This window comes from Lepidochelys kempii, chromosome 7 (genome assembly GCF_965140285.1).
Source record: "Lepidochelys kempii isolate rLepKem1 chromosome 7, rLepKem1.hap1, whole genome shotgun sequence".
In the NCBI taxonomy this organism is placed as follows: Eukaryota; Metazoa; Chordata; order Testudines; family Cheloniidae; genus Lepidochelys; species Lepidochelys kempii.
The window spans coordinates 40,996,161-41,015,031 of NC_136386.1; the positions used below are offsets into that span (position 1 = coordinate 40,996,161).

The window sequence follows — 18,871 nt, forward strand, 5'->3', positions numbered from 1 at the left end:
CACAAGAGCACTGTGATTTGAATATGAGCCTTGGAAAGCTAAGTGCTGGACAGGTGGCAATTCTTGTCCTGGGCACCACCTCTGTATTTGCCTCCTCCGTGAACTGTCTTTCTCCACTGTATGTGCCATATTTAGGTAGCACAATGTGATGGTTACAGCACACATGATGGTCAACATCAATGAACATGGTTGTGGGGAGAGAATTTCAAATAGCAGACACATTAAATGTATTTCATCTAGTTTTCTGCTTGACTGAAACTGCTTTGCCTAGATATTATAAAACACTCATTTAAATCCCAATCCAGGCATTGAGGTTAGATTATATATGTGTTTGCATATATGCAGCAAAATGTAGGCAATTTAAGGATGGTGTGGGAGCTTTATCTTGATGTGATTGAGTATTCTTCATTTCACAGTCAAACAATTTGACTTCACATTGGGGGTATTGTCTTGTACTTTGAGCAGGGCACTGGAAGTTAGGACTCCTGGGTTCTGTTCTCTATTGACTCGCGGTGCCTTTAAGCAAGTCAATATACTTCTAGGTGCTTTCGTTTACTTATTTTAAAAAATGGAGACAATGATTCACAGAAGTGAAAAGACTCAATTAAATTAAATATTTTAAAGAGTTGTAAAATCAGCAGATGGCATATACTATGTAAGCATAAAGCTGCATTTTATTAAAGTAACTCTTGCCTGTGCTGTGAACTTTTACTACATTTCAGCTTCACATGAATTGTCCCATCAAACTCTGAAGGTTGGGGAAGGAGAGATTAAGAAGATGAAGACTGTGAATTATAAACTTGTTCCTTCTCCTCTGTGAAGAAGGTTGCAGCAGTATCAAATGCTGAAAAAACAAAGACTAATGTCTTAGTTATGAATAGCTTTATCAAAAGAATAGGTAAGATAAAGGATACTACATGAGTGTATCTCAAAATGGGGAATGCAAATGAGATGTGGCAAGTAACATTTAAACTCACTGTTGACTCATTAGACAAAATAGAATATGCACTGGAAACAGCTTATCTAGCACCCAGGCTGTCTCCGAACGTATTCGCAAGCCACCATTTTTCAAATCCCTGCTAAAGACACATCATCTGCCTCAAGAAGATGAGTAATAAAATTATAAAAATAATTTTCTTTAGGCCAGCATTTAGATCATATTAATCTTATTTTTGGATTCCCACCTAAGGCCAACAAATCCTCTCCTTTGTATTCATTCTCACTTGTTATGTCACTGTAAAACTCTGTGTGGTCACCTTTGCCTGAGCCAGAGGTTGCAAGAGTTTTTCCCGGATGCAGACCTTGCTATCATGATCCATGCTTTTGTCACCTCTAGACTGGTCTAATGCAATGCACTCTCCCATGGGGATACAACTACCTGGAAGCTGAAGTTAACCAGCAAGCTGCCACATTCTACACTAAATGGAGCATCTCATCAAGAGCACATGACAGCAATGCATCATGATTTGCACCAGCTGTCTACTGGGTTCTACAGGGAATGTAAAACATTGCTTTTTTTGATTTGCCGTATAAAGCCCTAAATGACCCATGACCTCAGAAACTGCCCCCATCCCCATCACTCTTCATGTGATATGGAAAGATGCTGGTTTGGTGTAAAAGAGCGGTTGCTGGCAGGGTATTCTCCATGTAGTCTACTCTGACTTGGAAACTCACTCTCCTCCAACCTTTTTGACCCAAAATAGCTCAGTGATCGACTTGCAGGGCACATTGCAAAAAGCCACCATTTTGACAGGGCTGGACTGGCTGCGGTTTAGCTTATGTATTTGGGAATCAGGGTGATAGATTTCTCATTTGTTGTGATTTTTTGCTGTCTGGAACTTTTATGTTGCTGGTGTGTTGTTTTGTTATAGTTGTTCTGGTTACGGATTGTATTTTTATTGGATGGCAAGACACCTACACCTTTGATACTAACACTTCTCTATCTCTACAGGAAATACCTTGCATTAGCCTTTTTCACGGCTGCATCACGCTGCTGGCTCATAGTCATGTGATCAACGAATACATCCAGGTCCTTCTCCTCCTCTGTCACTTTCAACTGATATGTCCTCAGCTTATAGCAAAAAATTCTTGTTGTTAGTCCCTAAGTCCATGACCTTGCACTTTGCATTATTAAATTTCATCCCATTTCTATTATTCCAGTTTTCAAGGTCATCCAGATCTTCTTGTAGGACATTCTGGTCCTCTTCCATATTGGCAATACCTCCCAACTTTGTCTCATCCACAAATTATATTAGCACACTTCCACTTTTTGTGCCAAGGTCATTAAAAAAATGTTAAATCAGATTGGTCTCAAGACTGATGCCTGAGGAACTCCACTAGTAACCTTCCTCCAGCCTGACAGTTCACCTTTCAGTATGAACCGTTGTAGTCTCCCCTTTAACAAGTTCTTTAACCACTTTTCAGTTCTCAGTATCGCCTGTTAGCTCCATTGGCACCATCTTTCCTCTTAGTGTCTATTCTCTCTACCAATCATGCCCAAATTCTGGCACTAAGGAACATTGATAAGGCTAAAATCACCAAGACTGACAGGGATGCTGGAACAATTTTTATCATGTGGGTGCGGAGAGCCATTGAACCAATCTGTAAACCCTGTAAAAATGGAAACCACTTCAAGCCAGAGGGTGCCAGCAACACCCCTAGCTCCAGCACCTATGAAGACTGAGATGGTCTTTCACTCCTGAGATAAGTTCAAAAAATTAAACATAACCCTCACTTCTTACAAATGAAAAAAAAATTATTTCAAGGATAGATGCTGCATTGCTCTGTGTTGGTCTCTCTAACCTACGGGACATAAATGGCAATCGTGGAAAAGCCTCTGATCATATTCCAGAGCACTATCATAAAATATTTACAACAGCAGGTGGACTACAATGTTTTGTTAACCTTGTAGCTCAACAGTGTCCTTTAGAGGCCAAATTTGGAATCTATGTGGTTCCCCCCTTTAAAACGTTACCGTGTTTACTCTGGTTTATTATTGTGCTTGTTTTATGCTCCCTGTGAAATTCGTAAAAATGCTCAAGTCTCTCTCTTCATTAATTAAATCATGTGTAAGAGGAAAATGCAGGCAGATCCCTAACCACAGAGTTACTGCTGGCCACCACTATAAAATATCTTAATGGCCCTTTTGAGAGGAATAAGACATTTTTTCAAAGTGATTTTTATTTCTTGTAAAAATAGTTCTAAATTGGCAATATTTTACAAAGACTATTACAAAGGTACGTATAATCTATTTGGTATTTTATGACCCCATATGAAGTACCTTGGCCTCTTGCCACTCCAACACCTTCTGAAAAACATTCATTTAAGAAGACAATTGTGCAGTAAAGAATGAACATAGTTTGTATTTCTCTTATATCCCTATCCACTCCTTTGTCTCCCCCCCCAAAAAATATGCACATTTGCATGAAAATATGGTCTATGTCATTCTGATCATACTATATTCCTTCCTTCCCCTTTTTAATATGAGGGAAACTATTTAAAAAATAATTGCTGGTTAGTCTGAGGCCAAGGTCTATGTCTCATGCTGACATCACAACCAGTTGCTATGAAGATAACTATGATGTCACAGACTGATGACTGAATTTGGGTGGAAAAGCACCAGTGGGGGCAGATGCATTCTAAGGTCTGGGTTAGTGGGAGTTTTGCAACTGAGTTGAATGGGAAACCAGATAAGGCTAAACCATAAACTGACATATTAAACTTTTAAAAATGCAAACATGAGGAGTAATCAGACTATTTCTTAGCTCCATAAGACAGCACTGATTTAATTTGTTTCTTTTCTTGGCAACTCCTTTGTTCATGTCACAAATGTAAGGTAACAAATCAGTAAAGCCATGGTTTAATTTTGCAACTCACACTTGGCAATTCAGACACATCATAAAAGTAAGCTGAAAGCAATCAGACGTGGAGTTAAGTTAAGTAACACTGCAGGCTAACAGCCAAGTTTTCAAAAAGGCCCTTAATATTTTTTAAAACATTAATGAACTGTCATTTATAACATTAAGACAATAACAAGGTATTATCATACCCATACATTATGCTTAAAGAATAGTATCTTGGGAGTGAATAAAGTACTCAATAAAATGAGAGTGGGAAAAAAAGGAAAGATTGTCTCAAACTCTTAACCTCACTCAGGCCATGTCTACACTGAACTTTCATCGCTAAAACTTCTCTCGCTCAGGGATGTGAAACCCCTGGCCCCCTGAATGACAAAAGCTTTAATGACAAAGTGCTGGTCTGGACAGTGCTTCGTTGGCTGGAGCCACTCTCTCCTCGATAAAGCTACCGCCCCTTGTTCTTGGTGGTTTTATTTTGTCACCAGGAGAGCTTTGTGGAAGAGGAGGTGGGAAATTTTTTGTTTTGTGTATAGGTTTCTTTTGTGTGGAAAAAGGTTGCTGGTTGACTATTGGTATTTTTTTCCTTAATTTGATTGATTAGCTGTTAACGGCACCTAGAGTCTCTAACAGACATTCTTTTTATGTTTGTAGGCTGAAATAGACTCAACAAAACAAATAAAATCAGAACCGCAAATTCACCTGACACCTGAAGCAGAAAACTCAGCTCTGAAGGAGAAAAGATCTAACGCCTAGCAGGAACATTGCAATTTGGACCTCAGCCTTACACAGCTGAAAGAAAAACTAACAGTGAGAAAGGACTCCCTTCCTACCATGTTAAGATACTTTATCTTCCAATGCTGAGCAATACTGGCTACCTGAGATAAGAAACACAGAAGATTGAAACATTACGTAGCCAGTAAAAACAGCATCACGTGATACAGTAACTAAGGAAAATGACATCACGACAAATTATTTTTCCCTTAAACTGTATTGAAAATGGTTTCCAGCAATTTCTGCTTAATGCTTAACTTCTGTGGTGGGGTTCTCAAATGGGGGGTCAGGACCCCTCAGGGAGTCATGAGATTATTACATGGAGGGTCGCGAGCTGTCAGCCTCCACCCCAAACCCTGCTTTGCCTCCAGCATTTATAATGTTGTTAAATATATAAACAAGTGTTTTCAATTTATAAGGGGAGGGCACAGTCAGAGGCTTGCTATGTGAAAGGGGTCACCAGTACAATAGTTTGAGAGCCACTAGTTTATGGCTAGTTACCAGTCAATCTGTCTTGTTAATTTTCAACTGTAAAGTTTAGATAAATTCTATGTCACTGACAATGATATAGCAGACACCAGAGAGAGGGGTTAATAGCAGGGCTGGCTCTAAGAGTTTTGTTGCACACTGTGGAAAACATTTTTGGCACATCCTGAATGGGCGGGGGGGAAACGTGATTTGGGGAACATCATGGTCATCTGCCCCTAAAAATGACCTATTTAACATAGTTTTTGGGCTGGTAGGAAATAGAGGATGATGCTGAACAAGGAACAGGCCACAAAGAACGTGGTAGGAAGGAACCCAAGATGAACTACTTCCCATGGCAGTTGCTCTAGGGCATCAAGATTGGGAATGTGTTGTTTCCAGTTCCAATAGCCTCAGTATAACATAAAATGACTTGGATTATTCCCTTAAACTGTAATTTAAATCCCACTGATTGCCCATTACATGTACACAACTGATCTTACCACCACTTGGCTTCAGAGATGCCTATATTATGTAAATTTTTGCACACCCTCTCTACTAGATCTTTAATATAGCTACTTTTTGATTCCTTCTGTACTATAGCTTCAGCCAAGCTGATGGTACATCTGACTTTTTATTAACCCATATGTTGGGACCAGTAAGGGCCAAATTCTTGAATAGATCTAAACAGGACTAGGAAAATCTGCTGGGGCATCCAGTTTGCACGTGTAAAAGCTGGTAAAAATGGACACAGCTACCTATCTTGTACATGAGAATGTAGGATTGGCATACCCAGACAAGAGAACTCAGGGATTTTGCCAGTGTATTTGTCTAGGCCCACATGAAAATATGGTTAAAAATTAAGTCCTGAACTAAACCAAATAGAGTGGAATAAAGGTGCTGAGATACCACAATGAACACACTAAGAACCTGAAAAGACTAAATGTCTCAGATCATCACACATGGATAGAGCGAGTTTATTTTCTCCCCACAGTAATCTTCACAAAGCGTCAAATCCCGGGTTTAAGCATCACTTGATAGTAGGTCTTCACACAACTAATTCTGATGACACATTGTCCTTAAACAGTAAGATACTTTTTGCCTCTCTCAGTTCTTGCCAAGGACCTTCCTTGCTTGATGACCATTGCTCCTGTTACAGGAATAATATGCTGTATTTCATCAGCCGCAAGTCTGGCTGGACTATTTCATGCTATTATAAAAGTTGATGGAATACAGTAGAACCTCAGAGTTACCAACACCAGAGTTACGAACTGACCAGTCAACCACACACCTCATTTGAAACCAGAAGTGCACAATCAGGCAGCAGCAGAGACCCAAAACCAAAAAAAGCAAATAAAGTACAGTGTTGAGCATAAATTACTAAAAAAAGTAAAGCACCATTTTTCTTCTTCATAATAAAGTTTCAAAGCTGTATTAAGTCAATATTCAGTTGTAAACTTTTGAAAGAACCACCATAACTTTTTGTTCAGAGTTACAAACATTTCAGAGTTACAACCTCCATTCCAGAGGTATTCGTAAACTCTACTATACTCACATAAGCATAGATTGCAGACTCAATTATCCTAAACTAGATTTCTCCACTAATTCTTAGACCTTCCTCAAGTTACACTGATTGGCAGAGCTCACTTCATATATAATTAGTAATCAGTATAGCCCAAAAGAGCTTAAAAGATAAAATATAAAGGCGTTTGGATGTATGATTAGTCACACAACATATGGTATAATTTTGAGTTCTGATTATTTTTCCTTTGCAAATTACCAATTCTGCTAAGTAAAGATAATGATTTGTCCTTCAAATGTACTAAAGATGATATTCCATGGAAGTACCTTATGCACAGATGTCTAATTGTCATATTCAATCAAATACAGCAATTTATAAGCATTGGGTACCCTGGCAATTTATCAGAGATGTGTGTGTCATTGTTTTAATCACTGAAGAGTATTGGGAACAAATTGCAAAATGAGGGTAATTTCCACAGAATTCCCTGACCTCCAAACCAAGAAGCTCTTAAAATGTAATACAGAAACGTATTTATGGATGGTTTTATTTGGGCATTAAGTGCACCTACAAGAATTTTTTTTTTAAATCTACCTTCTGAGGAGCTGAGTGACCTATCATTAGAACTCTTTACCGACAGGGACAGCAAATTAGCTTAAATATTCAGACTTAGGAGAGAAATAGGAGAGACTTTTCTGCAATTACATAAAAGTTATAATTACATTGGTTATATAAACATTTTAACTGTGAAAAAAGTTAGGTAACTGGAGATGCACACTGCCCCAACCCCAGCCAACCACCACTCAAAGCACAGCAAAACAGTAACATTAACTCAACAAACAGAGCTTCATGCTGTAAGCTGCTTCCATATGTTTACAGAATGGAAGTTTCCTTTTTTCTTCCATTTTGTCGTCTTTTTTTTCTTTTTTCTTTTTTTTTTTTTAAGGAAAACCTTGGGGACCATGTATCAAGTTAGTTTACACTAATGCACAGGCTTTTCATTAGCTGTTTTGTTGATGTCATGAGCTGATACCATGCAAAATCATATCAATAACTACTAAAAAAAGAATAATTGCTTCCTGCTTAACCAATGTGACAAGGCGTTCTAGACAGCTCTCAAGAATTATGAAGGAAAGAGGAAATTAGAAAGATTCACAATAGCAAAGTAGCTATTGTGATCATATTTGATGCAATCGGCAAACAAAACTCAGTTGCTATGAAAAAAATGATTGTGGATAAAATTTTGATGGGAAGAAAAACTTAAAAAAGGCCTAGAGGAATCTATACCTTCACTGAAAAGAAGTTAACCATAAGAAGTGCCGTGATAATAATTGCCATGAAGATTTTGTCTTTAATATTTTATTGAGTGCACATCAACAATGCACAAACACAGGTTTTCGGCACTATACATTCATATGGAAAAACTAAATTAACACCTTGTAACATGACTATACAGATCCACCACTTCAGTCTGAATTACAATCTGGGGGGAAAGAATCTGTATTGACAGAGCTAGACCCTGAAATCCTCTCTGTTGAGCTGGAGAACAGGTGCAGTACCAGGAGCAGCAGAACCATATTTCCCCACATTGCCTTGCCAGTATATCTTAGTACTCACCTGGAGAGATCAACTCTAAGGGAGAGGATCTCTGGTGTCATTCAGCTGTTGGCCCCTCTGCTGTGTGTGCTAACAAGGGTGCCAATTGTGGTGGATTTTGTGGAGTAGACACCTCTCCGGTAGGAATTGTTTGGATACAACCCACTCTTATGGCCCAGTCCAACTCCCACTGACTGCAAGAGAAGCTAGCACGAGCCATTGGGTACACAGTGGCCATCAGATCAGGGAAGAGGGAGTTGTATAGAAGAAAAATATTGACAGGTTTCAGAGTAACAGCCGTGTTAGTCTGTATTTGCAAAAAGAAAAGGAGTACTTGTGGCACCTTAGAGACTAACCAATTTATTTGAGCATGAGCTTTCGTGAGCGACAGCATCCGATGAAGTGAGCTGTAGCTCACGAAAGCTCATGGTCAAATAAATTGGTTAGTCTCTAAGGTGCCACAAGTACTCCTTTTCTTTTTAAGAAAACTATTGACATTTCAAAATATAAATGTCCATCCTTTCACTTGTTGAAACCACATTGCCATGATTTTGGACACAGTTGCAATGATAAATCTACATTGTTACACTGCCTAAAGCTCCCCAGCAATAAAGGACTTGCTCAGCAGAATTCAGCTCTTGCAGATTGCTGAAAGGAACTTATATTTCAATGAGATGAGAAAGATGGGATGCTGTATTGTTGTCATCTGTTAAAAAGTGAGAGAGAAAGGTCAGGGGATTGTTGCCAGGACTGGAAGATATAAACTCTTAAAGTAAGGACATGCTCAGCACTTGATACAGGCTTCTGCAGCATTACATCAAAATGGCCCTGGACCTAATTTATACAACAAAAGACAGTTTAGAGGGAAGTCAATTGAAGTACATAAATCCTAAAGAGTATCACATCAAGTCAAGCAACTATTTTTAGCTTAATCGAGATGAAACAGCAAGACAGGAGGCACAAAAATGAAAGAAAAACTAATTTAAAAAAAGTAAGTAGGAAACTTTCCACATCTCATGAAAGCTCATGAGACAAGATCGCTGAAGAAATAATTAGATAGTACCCTGGGGGAAATGATGACTAAAAATGGAAAGGGAAATAAAAAGAGTTCAACCCAAAGGGTCATTGCTTGTTCCCAAAGATTTCTTACAGTAAGTTTTATAGATATGGGAACTTGATGAGCTAACACTGCAGCAGCCAAAAGTTGAACTTCTATACTAATCCTCATTTGTTAATTACACAACACTAATATGCATAAAAAGGGGAGGCCAAAGTAATCTGGTGACCTAGCAATCATGCTCAATAGTGCCATGTGAAAAAACTCAGGCTTAATCCATTGTCTGATTCTTGCACTGACTACCTGCCCTGGGTGGGCGGGTGGGTGTGTCCCCCTGTGAATGATGACTGATCCTGACTGACCCATGGCAACAGCATTTAAGGACACTTCTGACTTTGTGACAAAATCAGCTGTAGTTGGAGACACCATGTCTCTTCCATCCAATCACAGCTCCGGAGGAGGATAGGATACAGATATGAGAACATGGGTGCGCGTCTTAAAGGACTAGTGGGGAAGTGGGGAATAAACAGAGAGAAAGGGAAGAATACATGGGGGATACAATGAAGAAAGCGAAAGAAGAGAGAGAAAAGGGGGGAGAGGGTGGGAATACTATTTATGGCACTGTGCAAATTAAGACACTAATCCTGGAAAAATAACCCTGAAAAAGGAGCCCTGTACCCATGCAAAGCCCACACACAGTTCTCTTTGGAAGATCAGTACTTCAAAAAAGCTCAATGGAAGCAAATTATTTGAGGAAATTGCAGCCTTAACTTTGGTTCTTTTCAGTGCATGCTGCACAGCCCTTCTTTTATATTTAAGCACAACCTTTATCTGGAGAAGAAGAGCAGAGTGCAGTGAAGGAGTTATGCAGGCAACTTATCTAAAGACAAAACTCAAATTGTTAGTTGAATATGCTCCTTGACATGGAGAACAGTCTTGCACTTGCTTGAAAGATGATCCCTTGTGCCATGTGCCACTTGAAGCAAGACTCTCAGACTTGCAGTGATCCCAATTAGCATAATGATAGAAACTACAAGTACCATCTCATGCCATTCGAAGGGTGATAACATTCACTTCAAAACACACATATTTGGGAATACATAATGCATTATTCTAAATGGAGAAAATAAGACCAGGTAACATTATGTTAAGACAAACCAAAAGCTGGGAGGGGGGAAAAGTAATTTTCACTTTAAACACAACTAAACCAGACACAGGGAATCATCTCCCCAGCATATCTCCCTGCCAATGCAGGATTTAGCTTCCTGTAGTAATTTGTCTTGTTCAGTTTTAATTGTCTCTAGGGCCCAAAACAAAGCTTACAGAAGTCAAAGAGTCCATTGAGGGGTATTTCTAAAAGTTCTCATTGAGGAATTGTTCTGTCGCATTATATATCTCTCTGTCAAGATGTTTTTCCCAATATTCAACCCATATTTCTTATTTAAATTTCATCTAGTTGTACGCAATTTGCCTTGTACTATTTGTGAACTTCCAGATACACAGTAATTTCTATATTGGATCAGACCAATGGCCCACCTGCTCCAGTTCGGTCTCTGACAGTGACCAGCATCAAATTCTTTAGAGAAAGGAGCAAGAAACTCCATAGTAGGCAATTATGTAATAACCTGGCATAGTGGAAATTTCTTCCTCACCCCAGTTACTGATTTGATTACACCCTGAAGGATGAGGGTTTAATATCCCTTATGAAAATAGATCAAAAGGTATCAATTTTTTGCTCATCACTGCATTGCCTTGTTTGTCAATCTTTCTGTTAATCATGTGTCAAAAAAAAAAAAAAGTTAAATTCCAGGCTCAGTCACACCTACGCTGTATTGTGTTGCCTCTATATAAGCAGTTCAAAATTGCCTTGTTCTTTTTGTCAAATTTTAGACTACCAACTCTTAGGGCAGGAACAATGTTTTCTTATGTCTGTACAGCACATTGAGATGCTACTGGAAACACGATAACTATTACCATCTTCCATATAACACTGTGCACTTCTCTCAGAGTAACTGCTTTCCTGCTTCTTCCCTCTCCCATAGATCTGGATTTTAGATGATTTTTCCAGATGATAGGTTGCATTATTCCATGTTAAGTCTCATTTTTATTACTTCTTGTCTATATTTCTCATTTGTTTAGGGCTATTTGTTTCATTTCTCTGTTCTCAAGCATATTTGCAATGCCTCCCACTTTAGTGCCACCTGAAAATGCTATTAATATACACAAATCCTGGCACCGCTCAGATTCTCTGCCTTCTTGCACCACCTTCTCTAACCACATTCTGGTCAGACCCTGCTTCTGAGGATTCACGGAGGCGCCTCTTCTTGATTTGTAGCCTAACATCAGGGTCTTATTTCTGTGTTCCAATCCTGGTTTGGGCGCTGATAAGCTGTGGGACATAAAGCGAAGCAGTTGCTTGCTCGCTCTCTGTAGCTTAGCACCTAACTTGTCATGCAGGAGCACTGAACATGATCAGGTAATATTTGTACAGCAATTTGATAACACAAAGTGCAAATATTACTATTAATGTGAGAAAAAAAATCAAGTGATGTTCCAGAACCTCGCTCCCAACTTGTCCTCACTAATGCAGAAATTGCTTTCCTGTGCCTCACAGGAAAGGAGGTGGAAGTGGGGAAGCATTGAGGGTGAGATTTTTCTAGAAGTGCTCAACGTTAGCCTGACTTTTCTCCCATTGAAGTCAATGAGAGTTCTTCTTTGATTGCAGTGGAAGCACATATTGAGATGCACGTTGAGAGAGGTCTGTCATCACTAACTTAGCTTTCAGCCACTGCTGTGACAGTCAGTCAGGGTACATGCTTTCTGCAGTAAACATTCTTGTGAAAATATGTAGTAGACACATGCAGATGACTTGTGTTAATACAAAGACATCTCAACATTCCCCCTTCATCCCTACAGAGTAAATAACGTACCCAAACTATTTATCTCCAAAGATATTCTTTTTTTTTATTGGAGTATCAACAAGGATTACTTTTAACAATGCAACATATGTATTGTACTTTTGCAAATAGCCTTTGGAGTGAAGACTGGTATAAAAAGAAGGGGAAAGCAGCTGTTTTATTTTCATCTGCAGAATATACCAGCTGCTTAACTAGGAAGCCTATTTTGGCTACATTTTCCTGGATACAATTGGGAGATCATCAGACTTAGCCCATAGAAGGTATTCCTTTGCTGCAGGGTGGACTGCATTTTTGGCATGAAGCAGCACTGTGCATACTTTGAGAAAGGGTAAAGATTCTGAAAGAGATTTTGATTTTTTTCTACTGGTAACTCAGATTCTGATTCCAATTCATATCCCAGTTGTTTTTTTTAAGAGCTGTGTAGGACGTGAACAAATAGGATTTGTGTGACTAAATGCCAAGCAACTCTAAGATGCAGATAATTGTGTCCTATGTTTCAATATCCTCATTAAAATGGATTTCTCATCTCATTAATAAGATTTTTATTTCAGTTTTTACTCTGCTTTTATTTACTTTCTGTAAAAGTGCAAAGCAAAGTCATTAGCTGTAGATCAGCAGTTTTATCTTCACAGAAGGTATAATCCTGAACACATTACTTCAAGTGCAAGGAAAGATGGCAATAAAATGAATGCTTATTTGATTTTCATGTGACTAAATCAAGAGATAAACATGGTTTACGGGAAAATAACTTGGCACTGTCCAATACTTCTAGAACTGTGCATTCCCAGTATTTCAGGAGATACAGATTTTCAGAAAGGGTTTCATCACACTACAGGCAAATACACATATGTAGCTACATGCTAGAAACTTGCTCCACTTCTAGTGAATTGTGTGTATCCCACTGAAGAACAGTAAGCAAGCATAATAAAAGTGATGTTTATATTTGCCACTGATATAGTATATTGTGGAAAACACTATTCAATATAGTTTTATATCTACATTTAGCATGAAGATGAAAAAGAAATGGAGCATAAGGATGTAGAGCAAAGGAGAGGTATTTTAACTAAGTATTGGTTATTCTTATGAGAGTCTTTTCATCATTCCTGTTTCCAATTTACTTAGCTTTCTTCAAAAACTAAGAGAGGTAAAACAGTGATGGTAAATTTTATGCCAGTATTTCATAGTGAGCACAGACTCCAATACCATATCACATCTCTAAAAGGAACCTGTATGAAATCAAAGTGTCAATTTCATAGGATCAGAGAGTCTGATTTATTTGTTCTCTTCCCTCTTTGGACCCTAGGAAAGTTCATGAAGTAAGGGTTTTAGTCATTTGGGTTATCCATCAGAATACTGTAAACAAAACTAAAAACAAAAATGTTTTGCAAATTTTACAACCTAACCATCCATAACATCCACTTAGACAAACTGTACAAGTTTCATGTTTCCTTTAGATTTTGCTGAACCCCAAGGAACCAATGTACCATCTTTTTTAAGGATGTAGGGAAGTGAATTACCACCAAATCAGGAAACATTGTTTTGGAGATAAAGAAAATTTATTGTTCCAAAGTATGGAAATTAGGAAGTATTTTCATCAACATCACACTTCATTAAAACCCAACTAGTGTGAATGCACAGAACTGGGTAACTCTTTCCTCATTAGTTTCAAAGCTATAGTAACACACCCCCGGACACACGGCTTAGAAAATTAAAGATAGCCTCTGCATAAAGGACAGGCAGAGAACAGCATCACTGAGGTAAGAGTCCATTTCTTTCAGGCAAATTACTGCATAGATATCTAGGCTTAAGATCTGACATTACTCTGAATAGCCTTTATAGTAGCTTATGATAACAACAAAAATACATTGTATTTGAAACCGAAAGCAGCATATTACACATGCACTGGTAGAAAACATCATCGGTGTACAATTGCTGATGTTGAAAATACTGTACACAACTTGGATGTTCATTAAAAAGCATACGAATCAGAGTCAGATCTCTCTTCTGTGAAAAAAGTCTACATGGGCTTATTCATAAAAACGGAATCATCAGCATTCAGCTGTTGTTGGTATAACATGAACATACAGAGTCTTCGTATTTAGGGTCTTCATGGAGGTGTCCTTTGTAATCTCTGAACAAAAGGCAAGAGAAAAGATGGAACAGAATTAGCAATCTCTATACAACAGAACATTGTCAACACTCTTATTTCCATATTCTGAAATAATAATCCAGTTCTCTTTATCTCAGCCAAAATGATGCTTGGACAGAAAATTCTCAGCTGAAATCAGATCCTGTCAATGATAATGCAATGAAGTCAAAGGAGAGATCAGCATACATTAAGCTTGCCACTCATCAAAATTTCCAAGGTACTAGTATGGTTTCAACAAAGCTAACATGCAGTTTAAGATTGAAGGACACAAACGTCCCAAAATATGTTCTGGGACAAAGCCCTCAGCAGTTTCAAGTATTCATAGTGTTACGTGGATCATGATGACGATGGCGACGGGAAGACCATGTTACATTGCAACAATATGGAGTCAGGAGTCCATTATGAAAAAGTTAACAGTACAACATGATGAAATTGTAGGATACCTTAAATGACACAAAAGTCCCCATTTTCTTATCTCTCGTTACTTATGTGCTAGAACTGTGTAGCTCAAAAGCTTGTCTCTTTTACCAACAGAAGTTGGGCCAGTAAAAGATATTACCTCATCAACCATGACTCTCAGACTTTGGTACACGAATACTTTTCTCTTCATCTTATCTTTTTGCAGCATTAAAGATTCTGAACTGTGCTGGTTGTGGCATTCAGTTGAAGAACAAGAAATCCTGACTCCCAACTCCATAGATACTAATGTAAACAGAGGTGGTTAGCATACTGGGCTAATATTCCTGATAGAAAATCACCTCTCCTGCTAGAGCTGGTCACTAAATGTCTTCCAAATAAAATTATTTGAGCAGCATAAAGTGTTCAAGGATATTTGGGAAGTTTTCAATAGACAAAATACTCTGACAATTGTTTACATTCATTCCTCCATATGGCTGCCTGCTCCAAGCAGCTTTAGCTGAGCTCAGTGCTACTAAGAACACAACATTCAGAGAAAGAGAACAGGGGTGGGAGAAAACTAGGTGGAAAAAAAAAATCTGTAGTCAGAGTGAAAGTGAGTTGCACTGAGCACATTTAAATGTTTATTTTAGTCTCCTTCCATTAAATAATACATGCTACATACAAAGAGTTTAACAAATAATAGAAGAGTCAGTTATAAATACATGTGGTGAAGTATACCTAAATAAGCCATATGCTACTGGTAAACTGTCTTCCATTTCCTTTTGTAAGATGAAGTGAAAACAAAAGCAGCACAGAACAAAGAATGAAAAAGTCATTTTATCTAACTCTCTGCACTTGAGATGTGAATTAGTGTGCCCAAAACTAAGAGCAAAAACAAAGTCTCATTGAAGTCTGATGGATTAATTTCTTCTGTACCACCTTTATCCAAGGATCAAGGCAATTTACAAATTAAAGCTTCAGTCCTAAATCAAGCATTTGCTAACATGCAGGTGTGATGTTACTGACACAGACTGGGACTGTACAGAACATTGTTGCAACCAAGGTCCTGTAGTGGCACCAAATCTTGTATAAAGGAGGTCAAATAAGGTGTCTAAGACAAGGTTATCATTTGCTGGTTATGATTATGCTATCTGTATGCATGTATAATTTTTGTACATAAAGTTATAAGTATTGGTTGTATACTGTCTGTATTTCAAAAACTTGTGCTATGCTTCTGGGTGACACCCCAGACAATTTGGGAAGTGACAGGGTCGGGCCAGATGGCTACAGGAGAGTAACAGAAGGCAGATATATTAGCCCCAGGTTAAGTAGGTTCCTTTTCCCTGGGTAAGGTAACAGGGAAGGTTCCAGAACAATCAGGAACCTTCTGGAGACAATTAAGACAGACAGACTGATTAGAACACCTACAGCCAATCAAGAAGCTCTTAGAATCAATTAAGACAGGCTAATCAGGGCACCTGGGTTTAAAAAGGAGCTCACTTCAGTTTGTGGTGCGTGTGTAAGGAGCTGGGAGCAAGGGGCACTAGGAACTGAGAGTGATAATGCATACTGTTGGAGGACTGAGGAGTACAAGCATCATCAGACACCAGGAGAAAGGTCCAATGGTGAGGATAAAGAAGGTGTTGGGAGGTGGCCATGGGGAAGTAGCCCAGGGAGTTGTAGCTGTTGCACAGCTGTTCCAGGAGGCACTCTAGACAGCTGCATTCCACAGGGCCCTGTGCTGGAACCCGGAGTAGAGGGCGGGCCCGGGTTCCTCCCAAACCTCCCAACTCCTGGTCAGACACAGGAGGAGTTGACCTAGACTGTGGGTTCATGAAAACGGCCAAACTGAGGGCCATTGTGAAGCTCCAAGGTGAGCAAATCCACCAATAAGCACAAGACTCACCAAGGTAGAGGAGGAACTTTGCCACAGGGGTCAGAACTGCATAGTCTGCTTGATGGCCCATTAAGGACCATCCATAGGCACCAAATTCTGGCACCAGTGGGTGCTCAACCCCCCTCATCCCTGCCCTGACTCCACCCCTACCCCGCCCCACCCCCATTCCAACCACTTCCTCAAAGTCCCCGCCCCAACTCCACCCCCTCCCTGCCCCATTGGACTCCCTCCCCAAATCCCCGCCTCAGCCGTGCCTCTTCCCCACCTCCTTCCCTGAGCATGCTGCATTCCCACTCCTCCCCCCTCCCTCCCACAGCTTGTTACACCGTGAAACAGCTGTTTTGCACCAGCAAGCGCTGGGAGGAGAAGCGTGGACCCGGTGCACTCAGGGGAGGAGGCGGAGGTGAGGGGAGGTGAGCTGGGACAGGGCGCTTGGCTGCCAGTGGGTGCAGAGTACACACCAATTTTTCCCCGTTGGTCTATCCATGGAGTTGGCACCTATGGGACCATCAGCTATACAACTGACCCATTGAAAGAAGGCAGATACACGTAACTCAGCAAGGTATGCAAGGACATGCCTATGGACAGAACGCTAAAGTTTTTCCATGCCATGTGCTGGGTAGCTTGTTTTTGGAACAAAGGAAGCACAGGTCACATCGCAAGAGACTATAAAAGGCAGCTGCATCTCCTCCATCTTGTCTACAATCCTGCTTCTTACCTCTGGAGGAACTTTGCTACACTGAAGCTCTGAACAAAGGACTGAATGACTCATCCAAGCTGTGGATGTACTCCAGAGGCTTGATGTGAACCTTCAGTTTATTCCATCACTGCTACAAGCCTGAACCAAGAACTTTGCCATTACTGTATGTAATTGATTCCATTTAACCAATTTTAGCTCTCAACTATATTTCTTTCTTTTTATGAATAAACCTTTAGATTTAAGATTCTAAAGGATTGGCAACAGCATGATTTGTGGGTAAGATCTGACTTGTATATTGACCTGGGTCTGGGGCTTGGTCTTTGGGATTGGGAGAAACCTTTTTTCTTTTACTGGCATATTGGTTTTCATAACCATTCGTCCTCTCAAGGAGCAGTGCTGGCGGTGATACAAGGGAACTGGAGTATCTGAGGGAATTGCTTGTATGACTTCTGGTTAACCAGTGCAGTAAAACTGAAGTCTTCTCTGTTTGGCTGGTTTGGTGTGTCTTAATAATAAAGGACACCCAGCTTTGGGCTGTGACTGCCCTGCTCTAAGCACTTTGTCCTGAATTGATACTTTCAGTCGTGTCCCGTTAGAGCCCGCTTCGTTACAGCAGGACCGTTGTTACTCTGTGGAGTTCTATAAAGTTCATAGAATCATAGACTTTAAGGTCAGAAGGGACATTATGATCGTCTAGTCTGACCTCGCACAACGCAGGCCATAGAATCTCACCCACCCACTCCTGTAACAAATCCCTAACCTACGTCTGAGCTACTGAAGTCCTCAAACTGTGGTTTAAAGACTTCAAGGTGCAGAGAATCCTCCAGCAAGCGATGCATGCCCCACACTGCAGAGGAAGGCGAAAAACCCCCAGGGCTTCCGCCAATCTGCCCTGGAGGAAAATTCCTTCCCGACCCCAAATATGGCGATCAGCTAAACTCTGAGCATGTGGGCAAGACTCACCAGCCAGACACCCAGGAAAGAATTCTCTGTAGTAACTCCAATCCCACCCCATCCAACATCCCATCACAGGCCATTGGGCATATTTATGTATTCAGTGGAACTCTGCACAGGCAGGGGGCCTCCCTTGCAGAAGCATATAGGGAATGTATTACAGCAGTAAAGTGAGGCCACATCCAGAGTCAAATGCACAATAACAATTCTCCTCAGCACAGGAGACAGCAGAGCTAAACAGCTTTCAATTCTGGAACATTAGAAGGAATGCCCACATTAAAATCTGCAGCAATTTAATATTCTGAATGATTAAGAATATAATATACACTTAATATAAATTATATGCAACAACTGTGCAAAACTACAGTGATGAAACCAGCTTTATTCATATTCTGTATTTTATACATGTTCAAGATTCGCTGTCCTGCTACCTGGATGAACATCAGTTTCTCTCAGTATCACAGGTACACCCATCTGACTATTCAGTGGCTATTTTTACCTGTTTGAAAAAGAATCTGAGACAGTTCTGATGTGAAAAAATAATATTGAGCCACCTGATTCAGATTACTGAATACATATGTACATCCCA

At 39.7% G+C, this 18,871-nt stretch overlaps 1 protein-coding gene across 4 annotated transcripts in view; it reads right to left on the reverse strand.

Annotated features, from left to right (window-relative positions):
- Positions 1-13,717: 13,717 nt before the first annotated feature.
- Positions 13,718-18,871, reverse strand: part of IARS1 (isoleucyl-tRNA synthetase 1) — a 204,374-nt gene continuing 199,220 nt past the window's right edge. For all 4 annotated transcript variants that reach the window (XM_073352336.2, XM_073352335.2, XM_073352337.2 and 1 more), the window contains one exon: positions 13,718-14,314. In XM_073352336.2, coding sequence (XP_073208437.1) covers positions 14,232-14,314 — 83 coding nt within the window. In that variant the 3' untranslated portion in view covers positions 13,718-14,231. The remainder of the gene's footprint in view (positions 14,315-18,871) is intronic.